Raw genomic sequence first — 14,273 nt, 5'->3', positions numbered from 1 at the left:
ACAATTCCACAACTTCCACAAACTCAAGGAAAAGCAACAACAACAGCCTGACCCTTAAATGTATCTTTGGAACTACATGTTTAAATTTAAACTCGTATTTTATTCCTGCAATACCAAAATGGCACTTCAGATGGTAACAGAAGCCATTATATTGTCCCTGGTAAAACGCATTGCTTCATAGTCTGTAGTCATTAGAGTACCCATATCAGAGTTGAGCCCGATATTATAGCTATTAAATTGTTAATTTAGATGGGAGAAATGACAGTTACAAAGATACGTATAACTAGAGCAATTAGCCTCTCGGATTCTCTCCAGAGAAGTACGAGAAATAGAATTAGAACAACATGATGGAGAGCATTATTGAAACAGCGACGGTGAAACAGATACAATAAAATAATTTTGGCAGCACAGCGGTTTGCATCAAGACCATTATAGCAAACTGTCGTATCACTCAATATGGAGACAAGAAAACAAAACAAAACCCACCACAATATGGCACTGTCGTTAAAAATGTTAAATAAATTGCAGTTTGCGTACACAAACTGCCAACTCTCCAGCCATTTAAAATGCATTTTCGATCATTAACTTCTGTTCCACCATCCTGACTGTTAGGGAAAAGTACCTTTAACTTGCCAAATTTTGCATATTCTGTAGATCTAAAGAGAAAATTATTTCAGATAAGGGAGGATTTCAAAAACACATCAGCTACCCCAATAATGGGCACATCTAACAGGAGTAATTACTATTGATACTAGTGGACCTCATTTCCAAGTAAGTGTTCTCAGGATTATGGTATTATTTATTTATTTAGATTTTTTTTATTCATTGATTTTAAATGTTTCTTGGACGCCTTTCAGTGCTGAAGATCTCCCAAGGTGGCTTACAGGAATAAAATACATATATTCCAGACGGACAAACCTGTCAAGAATAAATGGCTTTGGAAGGAGATTAGACCAATCCATGGAAGACAGGGCTAAAGGCCCCTAGCGATGGCGGCTCAGTAGAACTTACACTGCTGAATTCCATTGGCTGGAAGGCAACAGTGGGAGGGGAGTTGTTGCCTTTGTGCACTGTTGTGCACTGTCCAGAGGTGTCTGGTTGGCTTTCCCACAGAGGTGTGGGAAAGCAGACATGACATTGGTCTGATCCAGCAATGTTTTTACTCATCCTTAATTAGTGAAGATACATCACTTTACCTGAATTCTCTGCAGAGAAGCGGATAAATCAGGCGTTTAAAGGCATCTTCGACGGAATAACGCAGCAGCTCCATTAATTCAGGGTTTGCATAGGCCTTTGGTTTCCACCTGTGCACCAAAAATTTTAAGATTCAGGCCATTTGTTAACATTATTTTTAAAGACCAGCCTGCAAAGAGTCAACCCATAGCTTTATCAGGACAGATTGGATAGAGCCATTCATGCTAGCTCTGCTCAGAGGTTCCTTTAAAATGTTCAAGGAACATGTGCAATGAACACACGGGGTGGGGGAGTGAGGACAAGCCTTCTAGCCTCGGCCCCTGTACCAATCCGTATTGCCCTCCTTGTGTTCAGGGCAAAATTCTGCAGCACAGAGCCTGATTTTCCAGAGTTCTGTGTCGCACAGGAAACCTCCGAAGATAGAAGACCCTCTCCACTGCAGAAGTTTGCCCTAAACATGACAAGGGCAATGAAGATTGGGATGGAGAGGGGGCAGGGCTAGCTTGTTCATCCTTGCTTCCACCCTCTCCCTCATGTGGCTTCTGAACACTTTCAAAGCTTTTTATATTGTATTTCGTAATTGTGTTTTAACCTGTTGGGTGTTTTACTGTGGTTTTAATTTTTGTGAACCGCCCAGAGAGCTTCGGCTATTGGGCGGTATAAAAATGTAATAAATAAATAAATAAAATAAATAAATAAAATAAAGCCTGAATGGGGCTAATGCCTATTACTAATGACTTCTTCACAGGACCTTGTACTCCTTGAAAACAGCAAACCATTATCAGAATGGGCATACATATAAGGTTGTTATTAAGTCTAGTAACCAAAGTCAAATAGATAGCAAAGACTTGGACGACTACTATCAATCAAATGTAGGTGAATATCTCAAGTCATAGCGTCCATGAAGCAGCTGGAACCATAGAAATAACCTTGAGCGCATAGAATGAATGCAAACTATGTCAACAGAAGAGTATGGATGGGGTGGGGAGCTCTTGCCACAATTTAGAGAGCCAGTCAAATCTGCAGAGTCACATCCAACATCTACTGGTTACCCAACACATCTCCTTAAAGCTAACAAAAGGAACTAGCGAGATTGTCAGCAAGATAAGAGAAAGCTAGCTATTACTCACATGCAGGCATCAATCTATTCAAATGTATACCTATTTTAAAACTACAGTTGCCCAAGAATAGAAATCAATTAAAAAAACCAAACATTGGTCAGGTAACCCAAAAAACTAAATAAAACCCATCAATTGCCCAAATGCCCAACAAGTCCAAAGTCATTCCAGGTAAATATGGCGGACAGAGCACAGGGGTGACAGGTGACAACCGTGAGCCAAACAGCTGCCAATTTAAGTCTCACCCCTGCCACTAGGTGGCCTCAAGCAAGAGAATGTTTTATCAGCTTGGGCCCCAACCATCCCCAAATGACCATGAGACAATAAGTCTGGCCTGCCTTACAGGGTTGTTACTGAGATAGCACACTTCGTAATGTTAAGTATCTCCCAGTTCCGGGTCCAATGCTGTACCTGCTGGATCAAGCTAGCACTCACTGTCCCAGTTTGTTACTCAGGTCCCCTTTTGGTGTTCCAGGTGTAACACAGTTTAATTCCTAGAGCATGTACCCAATAGGTATGAAGAATAAATGTTTCAGCAAGCCTAATATTGGTCCATTAAAAAGTGTAGATTCAATGGAATATGAATCCGCATGAACCAGTGGATTGGGAGGGAGGGCACATTTTGTCTGTCCACACTACTGCACAAGATATACCACATCCCAAACCCAGAGGATTCAAGGTACAAGACATAGAAACATTCATAGCAGATCTGGTTGATGAACCTAATGCAAGAATAAGCAGTGAAAGGCTCGAGATCCATATCTGATGGGCCAAAGTTCTTCCCTTAAAATGGCAGACCCATAGTCTGGGACAGAAAGATTACAGAATTAAACAAGCATGCCCAGCCTACGACTGAACTGCTGAAATAACGTTACCAGAATATTCATCAAACATTCCAATGCATCGAAATCTGCATAGTTTATATTTCCAGCAGTGGGGAAAAGAGAAAGCAATATTATTATTATTATTATTATTATTATTATTATTATTATTATTTATATAGCACCATCAATGTACATGGTGCTGTACAGAGTAAAACAGTAAATAGCAAGACCCTGCCGCATAGGCTTGCATTCTAATAAAGTCATAGTAATATGCCAGACTGGATTCCTCCAGAAGGTGGGCTTGGCCTGCACATCACTCCTTCTCTCAATTAGTAGGGCAAGCAATGGGCATAAGGGAATTCCTGCTGTTACCTTAAATCACAGATCAGAGATACCAGCAGGCGACAGGGGCCTGGTCTGGCAAATGATGCCAGCGATTCAGCTGGGGTTGGAAGGGGCGGGCACTCTTTCCAACCCAAGCAGAGTCAGAGGAGCAGACATCCTTGCAGCCACTGGCTAAGCCCATTTGTAGTCCACCTCCATGTGCAGTGTGCGAAACTGGGGACTTGGCAGATGCTCGAAGGAGCAGCTGCTCCTCCCAGCACCGGCCAAGTCCCTTTCTCTGTGCTGAGAGAGGCACAGAACTCCGTACCTCTTTCACAACAGGGAGGAAGGCAAAATGGGTGGGGTGGTTCCAGAAACATCAATGAGTGTGGCCCTGCCAACTGACATCATCCAGCCCACGGAGGGGCTGGGGCAATTCAGCCCGCAAAACATGTCCCCTACCCTTGTTCTACAGCAAGTGAATGTCTTTAGTGCCAGATTCTGGCTGGTGGATCTCAGGGTTGCATTAAGAAACAAAATACATCCCACAAGGAGGAGAAGGCTATCAATGGCTACTAGTCTTGATGGTTATATTCTACCTCCAGGATCAGAGGCAGTATACCTATGTACACCAGTTGCTGTGGGGGATGGTCACATCCTGCTTGTGGGCTCCTTGTGGCTGGTTGGCCACTGTGTGAACAGAACGCTGGACTAGATGGACCCTTGGTTTGATCTAGCATGGGTCTTCTCATGTTCTTATGCCTGAAGCCTTTCCGGCCCTCTAAGCTGTACCTCCAACTTAGTTGCCAAAAGCTGCTTTCCATTACAATATAACCCCATATAAGATGCATTCAGTGTTCAATGCTTATGAGGAAGACAAATTAAACATTGGAATGCATGTGGTAGCATCTCCATACAGACCTTCCATTTACACACCACCTCGAGAATTCAATCTTCACCCTTTCAGGAATGTTGACCTTCACTGTCAGGACTTTCAAATTCTCCCCTCGATTAATGGCTAGAATCTAAATGACAAATATAAATGATAAAACAACAACAACAACAACAACAACAACACATAGGATACACAATATAGCCAGAAGATGAGAAGTTTAAGCCAGTCAATATCTTCAAAATTGTACCCATTCTGTTGCTCGTGCAACATAACTGAGCTACAGGGATTGCTGGTTTGACTCAGTATAAAGGCAATTTTGTATGTCCATAGTATGAAGTACTGAAATGACCATGGTATGCCATGATTGCCCAGGAACATGGAAAAGAGACAGAATATGTGTGGGGAGGATCCACTTAGGCTTCTTGGGAAATCTGTTGGAGGCCACATATTGGTGGTGAGCAAGGCCGAAGCCAGCAGTGGCAGTACCAGAGCAAAAACTTGGTGGGTTATGCCTTTTCCCTTTCTCTTTTGTCTCTCCTTCAGCCAAGGCCAGAGTCAATGATAGGCATGGTCAGTCAACTGCCACCAGTAGGCCCAGCTCCATCTTTTGGAGGGCCCACATCCCATCTGCCAAGGGCTCACACCCCTCTGACAAGAGTCCTCTGGACTTTCTCCTCCTCTTCACCATTGCAGCCTGATAGTTCTCCTGTCTTTCATGCTGGCCCAGAAAATGGTGGTGAGGAGAAGGAAGAGCAGGAGATGCCATGGCCTCCTAGTTCATTGGGCCTTTGCCTGTCAAGCAAGCCATGGTGAGAAAGTGGCAGAGGAGCAATAGCAACTGGAAACAATAGAAATGAGAAGGGAGACTCACTGAGGGTGTCTTGTCCAAGGGCCCTTCAAAATATGGAGCTGGAAGTGCTTTTTGCCAACCCCCTTTTCTCTTCCCCAAACTCTTGCTTCCCACAGAAGGGTCCAATCACTATTGTCAGAGGTCAGAAATGGATTGCAGGCAGAGGGCTTTTGAAATTAGGCTGAGAGCTGCATGGAATTAGGATGAGGATGAGGCTGTAGGTTGCCCACCCTTGCCTTAGGTGTGAAAGCGGCTAATGCCTTCTGAAATCTAAAACTGAGGGGCCATAGCTCAGTGTGGTGGAGCAGTTTGATCCCCAGTTTCTCCAGGTAGAGCGAGGGAAGAATCCTGCCCCAAAACCCAGACAACCACTGTTGCCAGTCAGCGTTGACAATACTGGGCTAGATGGACCCAGGGTCTGACTCAGAGCAAGGCAGCTTCCTACCTTCCTATCTAAGGAGAAGGAGATTTTCAATAGCTGGAGGTCTCGGCTCTTGTCCCTCTCATAATTTAACAAGATCACAATTACAAAAATAGCAAAACAAAAAAACCAAAAAAAACCTGCATAATAAACTGCATAATTTGCAAGATAAGAGGAATTATGCATATGTGCTCAATTTACATAATGGATACCAGTTGTAAAATTATATTTCTCTCAGAACAAAATTAGAATCTCTTACATTACCTGGTTCGCAATCTTTCTTTCTTTAACCACATGTGGATTTGTTTTTATACAGAACATCCAGCCTTTAACTCACCAATCTTACATCATACAATTAATGGGGGAAATGCATTAGTGAAAGACTGCTTTCTCTGATAGAAGCCTCTTTAGCGGAGGCCCTTCTCTTGGTAGTGCTGCAATCAGAGCTACATTTAGTGGGGACACAAGAGAAGGCATTCTTGGTGGCTGCTCCCAGTCCCCTCTACGTTGTCCTTCCACTGGCAGGCAAATTCAGAAGACACCTTAAACCATGGCTTTAACCATGGTGAATAAAGCAAAAAGCTTTATTCGCCATGGTTTAAGGTATCTTCTGAACACAGCCTGGCTTTCTGGCTTAACCAGCATGGTTAAAGGTGTCCATTATGTAAACTGAGCATGGTTTAAGGTGTCTTCTGAATGGGCCTATTGACATTTTTACTCTGGCAGACTTTGGGAATATCAGCTGGTATTGCTGCTATTTATTTATTATTATTATTTATTATTATTTATTTATATAGCACCATCAATGTACATTTATTTATTAAATTTATATACCACCCCATAGCTGAAGCTTTCTGGACAGTTTACAAAAATTAAAAACTGTGAACATTAAAAAGTATACAAAATTTAAAACCATCAAAAAAATAAAAACAACAGTATAAAACAACAGTATCCATTTTTTTAAGGGTTGTTCATCCTGTTTATTGCTTTTACTGATGTGTTTTTAATGTATTTGTTTTTATGGTATGTTTTCATTAAGATTTTGTTAAATCAGGATTTTATTGTTAACCACCTTAATTGTCATTTTGGGGAGAAAGGCATGATAACAAATAATTTAATACATGAATGAATAATTAAACGAGAGCAAGTGAGTTCTCTTTATCATTGAAACAAATGCAGTTTCAATTATAAAGAAACATTTTATCGAAGCAATGCGAATAGGTCAACCAATAAATCATCCAGATGTCCATTTCACCCAGCTACAGTTCACAGCCTAAAGGAATGTGCACAAAACTGCAGCTACTGGACAAAATACAGCAAAACGAGTGTATGAAATGAAGCCAGATTCCAATCCTCCACTCCCAAATGGCTGGAAGTCAGCCATTTGGGGGTTCCACCCTTAAAGGCATCTTAGAAATAATTTTCCACCTGGTAACAGGATGTATGACAACAAAGCTATTCACATTAGTTTGTTAAAGTTCAACCTGTGAGGGGGGTTTTCCCTACAGACACACACACACACACACACACACACGGAAGTCTGTGAAGTGATGAAAACTTTTTGGATCCTGCGATGTAACAAACCTTTACACTAGGCCCATCGCATAAACTTTTCTCAGGCCAAGCACCACCACTTGAAAACCTGAGGGAGGGTTAATTAAAACTTTCCCCCTAGCTATGAGGGAAACAGATTTAATACAGGATCTGCTCTAAATATACTGTGGGTATAATATGGGGTGGGTGTTTAATAACTGTAAGGCAGGTAAATAATGCCAAGCTGACACGTGGTATTTGGTAGCTAACAAAATAATAATAATAAGTTTATTGTTATTTAAAGACTTTAAATAAAAATATAATACTTTCAATCCGGCCTAATCTAAACTCTCCACACACTAACCACCTCTCTCTCTTTATACCAATCCTAAGTCCCTAGAATCTAAACTCTTCTTACTTTACAAAAAAATAAACCACCCGACAACAAAACCTAAAAAAAAAAATCTCCCTCCACAACTCCCAACACACTCCTAATATTCTCCTCTCCCCCCGCCGACCTATTACATCATAAACCACACCCACTCAGTTCTAACATTCCCTACTTACCAGACATACTAATCTAGACATATACAATATAATCAATTGTGGGGTAACGCCACAGATCCAGCCTTTTAAGATGAAGCAAGCATTTCTGGCATTTCCCAAAGGAAGCAGAAGTTATGTACAGGGATGCGGTTTATAAATCCAAACTAGGGAGTCCATGCGCAAAGCTAAACCAAACTAGTGAAGACAAGGACCATGGAATGGGTACCTCATTTTCAACAGAAATCTGACTATGTAACCTGTCAGTTCATATACAACACTGTCTCATTCTGAGCCACTGATCTGTCTGGCAGTTCGTCCAGTGCAAATGAAGGCGACCAGCTGTCCACCCTTCAGATCCTCCCCAGAAAAAACGTCTTTGACCCAAAGTCGTACAGTCTACATCTGATGGGACTTCCTGGACGCTTGGACATCCAGCATTCTTTTTTCTTTCTCTTTCTGTCAATTAACCACTAAGGCCTGCCAGAGAGGGAATGCAGCCCAATCACTTCACCATGATTGATCAGGGAACCAGGAGCACCTTGTAGCCTCTCCCACGCTCCTCTCCCCTTCCTTTCACAGTCTCCATGTCCACTTCTAAGCAGAGTTCCAAACTTTAGAAAGACGCTGGAGCAGTTGTGACACTGACACAAGTGTCTTGACCCTCTTTTAGCCCGAGGGCTGAATTCCAAATCAGAGATATTCTTGGAGACCGCATTCCAATGGGGAGTGGGGTGGTCCCCCAAAACCTAGCATGTTTTAGCATAAAGTTCTTACTGCTAGTAACTAATCCTTATGAGAGGCATTGCACGTTTTTAAAATGGGGAGGGGGGAATGCACAAAAGTCAGGAAGTCAGCCATTTGGGGGTTCCACCCTTAAAGGCATCTTAGAAATAATTTTAGATAGATAGATTGATAAGATACCACCAAATGATTGGTGGTGAGGGGGCAGCATGGCCAGGGGAAAGGCCGTGGCCTTCTCAGGACTGCAGGAGGGCTGGGTTGGGACCCCAGACAGGCTGGATTTGGCTCCAGGGCCATTTATTTATATTTATTTATTTATTACATTTCTATACTGCCCAATAGCCAGAGCTCTCTGGGCGGTTCACAGCCATGGTTCTGAACCCCTGCACTAATATAACAGTAACTACAGATCCCTCCAAAACTCAAAGGGATGTGGAGGAGGGTGGTGGGAGTAGGTGGAATGCCTACAAGTGAGCAGAAAGGAACACATGAGTCTGCAAACAACTTCCACTCACGTATCCACACGAAAGAGATCAGACAGCCTTGCATCTGCACCCGGTCTGGGAAGCTGCTAGATCTATTTATTTAAGCCATTCTCCCCCACTTCAGAACAAGGCTGCTCTCACGGTACCTAACAAATCCAAAAGATCCTCCCCCATCTGTTTATCATCACAACAACCCTGGGAGGTAGGTTAGGCTGAGAGAGAGATTGAACAGAGTCACCCACTGGGCTCCCTGTCTGAGTAGGGGTTTCAACACAGGTCTCCCCAGTCCTAAGTGGAGCAATCTAACCACTACACAACACTGGTCTCTATAGATTCTCATTCTTGACTTACTTGATGGAAGGTAATCATTTCCATGAAATAATGAATATGCAAGAGCCAGTCTACAGAAAACAGATAATTGCTATGTACGCTGCTCTGGAAAGTTAACAAAAAACATGCATTTCTGATACATCAGACTTGCAGAAACCATTAAAAAGCTGTTAAAAGTTGACATTCCTGTGTCGTCGCGCATGTTGATGTATGCTATAGGCCCTCAGTCCTGTCACGAGCAAGCTTTCCGTGTCAATCATGAACTTTAATTCAATCACTAGCTAACTCAGACATGTCACATATGTTAAACACAATGGTCTAAAAATGACCTGGGGACATTGCACCAATTTATATTCCTCAGCTTTCCCTGTGCTTGTTGACATACCAGGCCTGACATATCATTGAACAACACAGCAAAGAATAAAAATTACATGTGAAATATTATAGCATCTGGTACCTTGACTGCCAAAGCAAATGGCAGGAATTAGGAGGACAAGCATTTATGAACAAAACAAAACATTTTTTTTCACATTTTCCCCACTTTGACAGGGGAGTCTAAAGCAAAAAATGTCCATCTCTCAAGTGAAATCAAAATTACTTTTTTTAAAGCAAACAATGTCATCCAATACAGCTCACATCATCATTGCTTCCAACTCACAGGGGTTTTCACTAAAGCATTCTATTTTCAAGCCCGTTGAAAACGCTGGCTGGAGAATAGCATCTTCTCAACTGTTAGGTTGCTCTTCTACAAAAGGAAAGGAAAGAACAGAGGGCTGGAAGCAGAGAAATACAGGGTGGAAGAGGGTGTCAGATAAAGCCTGAAAGGGGAAGCTGCAACAGAAATATGGGCAAGAAAGGGATGTCCAGGGGCAGTTCAGGGGAGGCTTTGGGTCTGTCAGATCCAAAGTCACTTCATGTCCTCAAACCATCTCCAAAATGGGGTGGGTGGGAGTAGTATGCCTGCCTTGGAGCAAGGAATGTTGGGAGAAATCCACAACAAATTCAAATCAGTTTGGAATTCTATGAATCCAACCTGCTTTTTCTGAGTCTTTGAACCGGTTTTTAACTTTTGGGAGGGAGGTTCTGCAAATTTCCACTTGCGCCAATGCAGTTTGTTGCAAATGCGCAACGTGCTGATCCGCACTTGTGCAAGTGGAACAAACTTTGAGTACACTCCCACAAAAAACCACAATCTGATTTCCTCAATGCACAGATGATGGAACAAAAAACGCTGCACAATCCATGAGACGCAGAAGCGATTCAACACAATCTGTACATTCCTATTTTGAGCTGGTGTACTTAGTTTCCTTCCCAATAATGCCAGGGGAAATTGGAGGGGGGGGAATGACAAACCGACAGCAAAAAGCTAAGGAGGAGGGAAAGAAAGAGCTGTTGCTTCACCCCCACCTTCTGCCCTGGCTGGCCACGCATTCTCACCCCTCCCTTGCACCCATAAGTTTGCTCTTCAACAAAAGGAAAGGGGGGAATCAGGAGGCTGGAAGCAAGAGTGGGGCAGGGAAATGAACAGCAGATGAGAGTGTCAGAGGAAACACGAATTGGGATTAAAATCTGGGAGAGAAAGAATGTGCAGAGGGAATCCACACAGTAAATAAATAAATAAATCGGCAAGCTGCAGAAGAGAGGGCCGCTGAAGCTCAAGCATCGATCTGAAGAAACCTGCAAATTTCTGGCAGCCAGCCAGTAGGCTTTTGCCTTTGTGTGTGTGTATGGGCTCGTTTCGAATCACAGCCCTTGTGCACATAAGCACGCAGCACAGGAAATCCATTTGAAAAGGCTCAGGAGAATGCAGGAGGAAGGTGAAACTCAAGGTTAGCAACTAAATCCTCAAATGGCTTTTCACTTCTTAGCAAACTGAAGGACAAATGAAAGCACAGACTGGAACTCACATTCCAGAGACTCCAATCCAAGGCAGGCATAACATTTCCTCATCTTCTACTTGTGCATAAAAGATCAGTAGTGCCTCAAGAGTCTCAGACGCTCCTTCTCTTCATCTCCCACATCGTTTCCTTTTCAGCATTATCTGCAACATGGCATTCCCTTACTAGAGTTTAAAGCTGGCTTGAAAAACCCTGGTACAAACTTAACCGCAGTTATTAACCATGTGAGGGCAATGTGTAGCCCTCCAGGTATTGTGGGACTGCAACTCCCATCATGCCCTCACACTATTGACCATGCTGCCTAGGACTCATGGGAGATGCAATCCCACTATATCTTTGGTATTAACCTTGCTGCAGACGTAACACTGCACCATGGTTAAATCTAAAAATGGAAGGGGGAAATTCATGGGGACGGAAACTCTAATGCTCCAAATCTGTTAACCAGGGTTAACTCTAGGCTTGGGTGGGGGCTCAGCAGGGTGTCCTTTGGTGGGTCCCCTCTGACACCAGATTGGGCTAACCCAGTGTCAGTACTCTCCTGCTTTGCACCAAGCAGAGCACCATTTTAATTTCCCACAATGCCCTAAAGCAACGCTACACTGAGGGCATTGTAGAAAATTTAAATATGAGCACGAAATATGGAGAGGGTTCAGGGCAGGCATCAGAGGAGGGTGGTAAACTCTTCACCATGTTTATGAAACTGGGAAATGTTTTATCAGGTCTGAGACTCCATGGTGTTTAGTCCCAGAGTAGATGCTAGAAGTCAACAGGAATTTGTCTAGAAGATGATGTTTCTAGAATAAGAAACAACAGACTTTTAACTATGTTCCTCTATATCAGGAGTCCCAATTTATTAGGGTCAGTGGCACATTTGAAATTTTGAGAAAGTGTCATGAGCTGTCTCATAAAATGGCTGCCCTGGGATCCGGGGGGGGGGGGGGCTTTTCCATTCATAAAAAGCGTACCATAGTGGCCACGGCCAGTCACAAAACCATCCATTCCCCACAAAGCAAGCTGGTGAGACTAAATGAAAAGTAACTTGTCCAAGTAAAAAGTGGAAAGGGGGGGGGGGGGCTGAGCGCCAAAATACAAAACCACTCTGTGAAACAACAACAAAAAAGATGGCGCTGAAAGGCAGAACTCCACTTTGCAGCATGCTAGGTTCCCAATTGAAAATCAAATAAACAAATTTAAAGAAATACAATACAAATCAGGAAGGAAAGGGAGCCTGGTGGGAGCCAAGAGGGGTGTCCACAGGCACTAAGTTGGAGAACTCATCTCCACAGAGTGAAGGTACTGAACATCTTTTTTCACCTCAGAAACGGAAACTATAGCACATAAGAGAAGTTCACAATTCTATTAGAGACACGCACGCACACAACCATCCTTTTAGGTCACCTTTAACTACAATTATCTAACCTTTTCTTGCCGCTTCAGACCAATTTCAAGTGACAGGTTTAATGTCGAGTGGCTCAGAGCATTCTTCGATCATGTGGATGCTCTGCGAGCCATTCTGCACAGCAACGGTTGACACAGGAGACACGACATCAGCCGAGATGTCTGAGGTTAGATTTAGAAAACGGCAGAACAAAAACTGAATGAACTGGGGCTTAGGGCACAACTCAAAAAGGAGGAGGGCATGTTTCAAAAGTGAGGGAGAACAAACTCTTGTCAGTCCCAGGAGGAAACTATTAAATGTTTCGTCCTTCCTCAGCCACTGTCCTGGAATAACAAGGCATGTTCCCTCATACCTCTGGAGAAACAGCTTGTTCATGTTAAAGGACTACTGGGTTAATGAGTTGCGGCCATGGCACAATTCTGCTAGCCACCACCAAACCCCTCACCTTAGGGTGCAAGTGGGCTCCTCCACACTCCAGCACCACCTCCCCATCTCAAGACCAAAAGCATCCACAGGTCGGAAGCATGGTCACAAAACAACCCTAGCCAGTGACTGCCTGGAATAAAACATTATAATGGGCTGGATCAGATTGAACACTAAACCATAGTTCTGCATTACAAGGACAAGCCTAGCCTCCCTCCTGGGCTTGCATGCTCCCCTCCCCCCCCCCCCCCCGGCACCCATTACCTCTCTGGCACAGCTGCAAAGAGCTTTCACATCCATTTTGGATTAACCACAGCTTGTCATGCTGTCTGAACCCAGACAAACTGTGGTTAATCTTAACTATGCTTAGTAGAAACAAGCCAGCTTTAAACCAGTTTATGAAGCTGGCTTGTTTTCACTAACCATAACTAAGATTAACTACACTTTAAAGTTTGAATATATGCTAAACTGCGGTTAATCTAAAGTGGGAGGCAGAAACTCCTGATCTCCTCCTCCCTTCCATGATGAAGAAGAGGGGAGCACTTTAGCGAGGGGGGAGGGTAGGCCGTGTCCAAACACAGATTGTGTAATAGCCTAACATCATGTACAGAGAGGTCCGCCTGGCACCTACACTATACTCCTTTTGTTGCCAGCTGAAGTCCTTTTTATTCTCTCAGTATTTTAACACTTAATTTTAACTTAAATTTAAATTTTTACTGTTCTAATTCTGTATTTTAATCTTATATCAATTTCTGCTGTGTCGTTTTATCATGGTTGTGCTTTTTATACTGTATTTTGAATTTGTGTTTTTAGACTGTTGGTTGTTTTATTATGGTTTTAATTTTTGTGAACCGCCCAGAGCGCTTCGGCTATTGGGTGGTATAAAAATGTAATAAATAAATAAATAAATAAAATACAACAGTGGTCCAGGAAAAGAAAATATTTGGAAATGTTCACATACCCTGGTGATTACCCCCTTTTTTTTAAAGTACAATTACAATCTGAGAAAGAATCCACAGTTGGTTGTTGGACTGTGAACTGTGGGCTGTTTGTAGTTAACAAACCATGAGTTTACAAAAGAGAACAACTCATGATTCAACAGCAACCCACAGTTCAATGACAACCACTTTCAACCCATACTCTGGCTTGTTGCATTGCGTGAATCCAGCCAGTGTCGACAGGATTTTTTTTGTTATTTTTTTCCAAGAAAACAAGGTTATATTAGGCAATACGAAAATGAATCAGGAAATACATTTTCTACAGGAGATAAACAGACTGCCCAGCTTTCTATT

The 14,273-nt window shown here is 42.8% G+C and overlaps 1 protein-coding gene across 1 annotated transcript in view; it reads right to left on the bottom strand.

Annotated features, from left to right (window-relative positions):
• Window positions 1-14,273, bottom strand: part of SRBD1 (S1 RNA binding domain 1) — a 207,178-nt gene that overhangs the window by 170,682 nt on the left and 22,223 nt on the right. The window contains exons 10-11 of the mRNA XM_063123963.1: window positions 4,382-4,485; window positions 1,197-1,304 (exon numbers count right to left, since the gene is read on the bottom strand). Of these exons, the coding sequence (XP_062980033.1) occupies window positions 1,197-1,304; window positions 4,382-4,485 (212 nt within the window). The remainder of the gene's footprint in view (window positions 1-1,196; window positions 1,305-4,381; window positions 4,486-14,273) is intronic.

Source organism: Elgaria multicarinata, chromosome 4 (genome assembly GCF_023053635.1).
Source record: "Elgaria multicarinata webbii isolate HBS135686 ecotype San Diego chromosome 4, rElgMul1.1.pri, whole genome shotgun sequence".
Taxonomy (NCBI): Eukaryota; Metazoa; Chordata; class Lepidosauria; order Squamata; family Anguidae; genus Elgaria; species Elgaria multicarinata.
The sequence above is the reverse complement of the archived record's forward strand: the minus strand, read 5'-3'. Positions and strand labels throughout refer to the sequence as shown.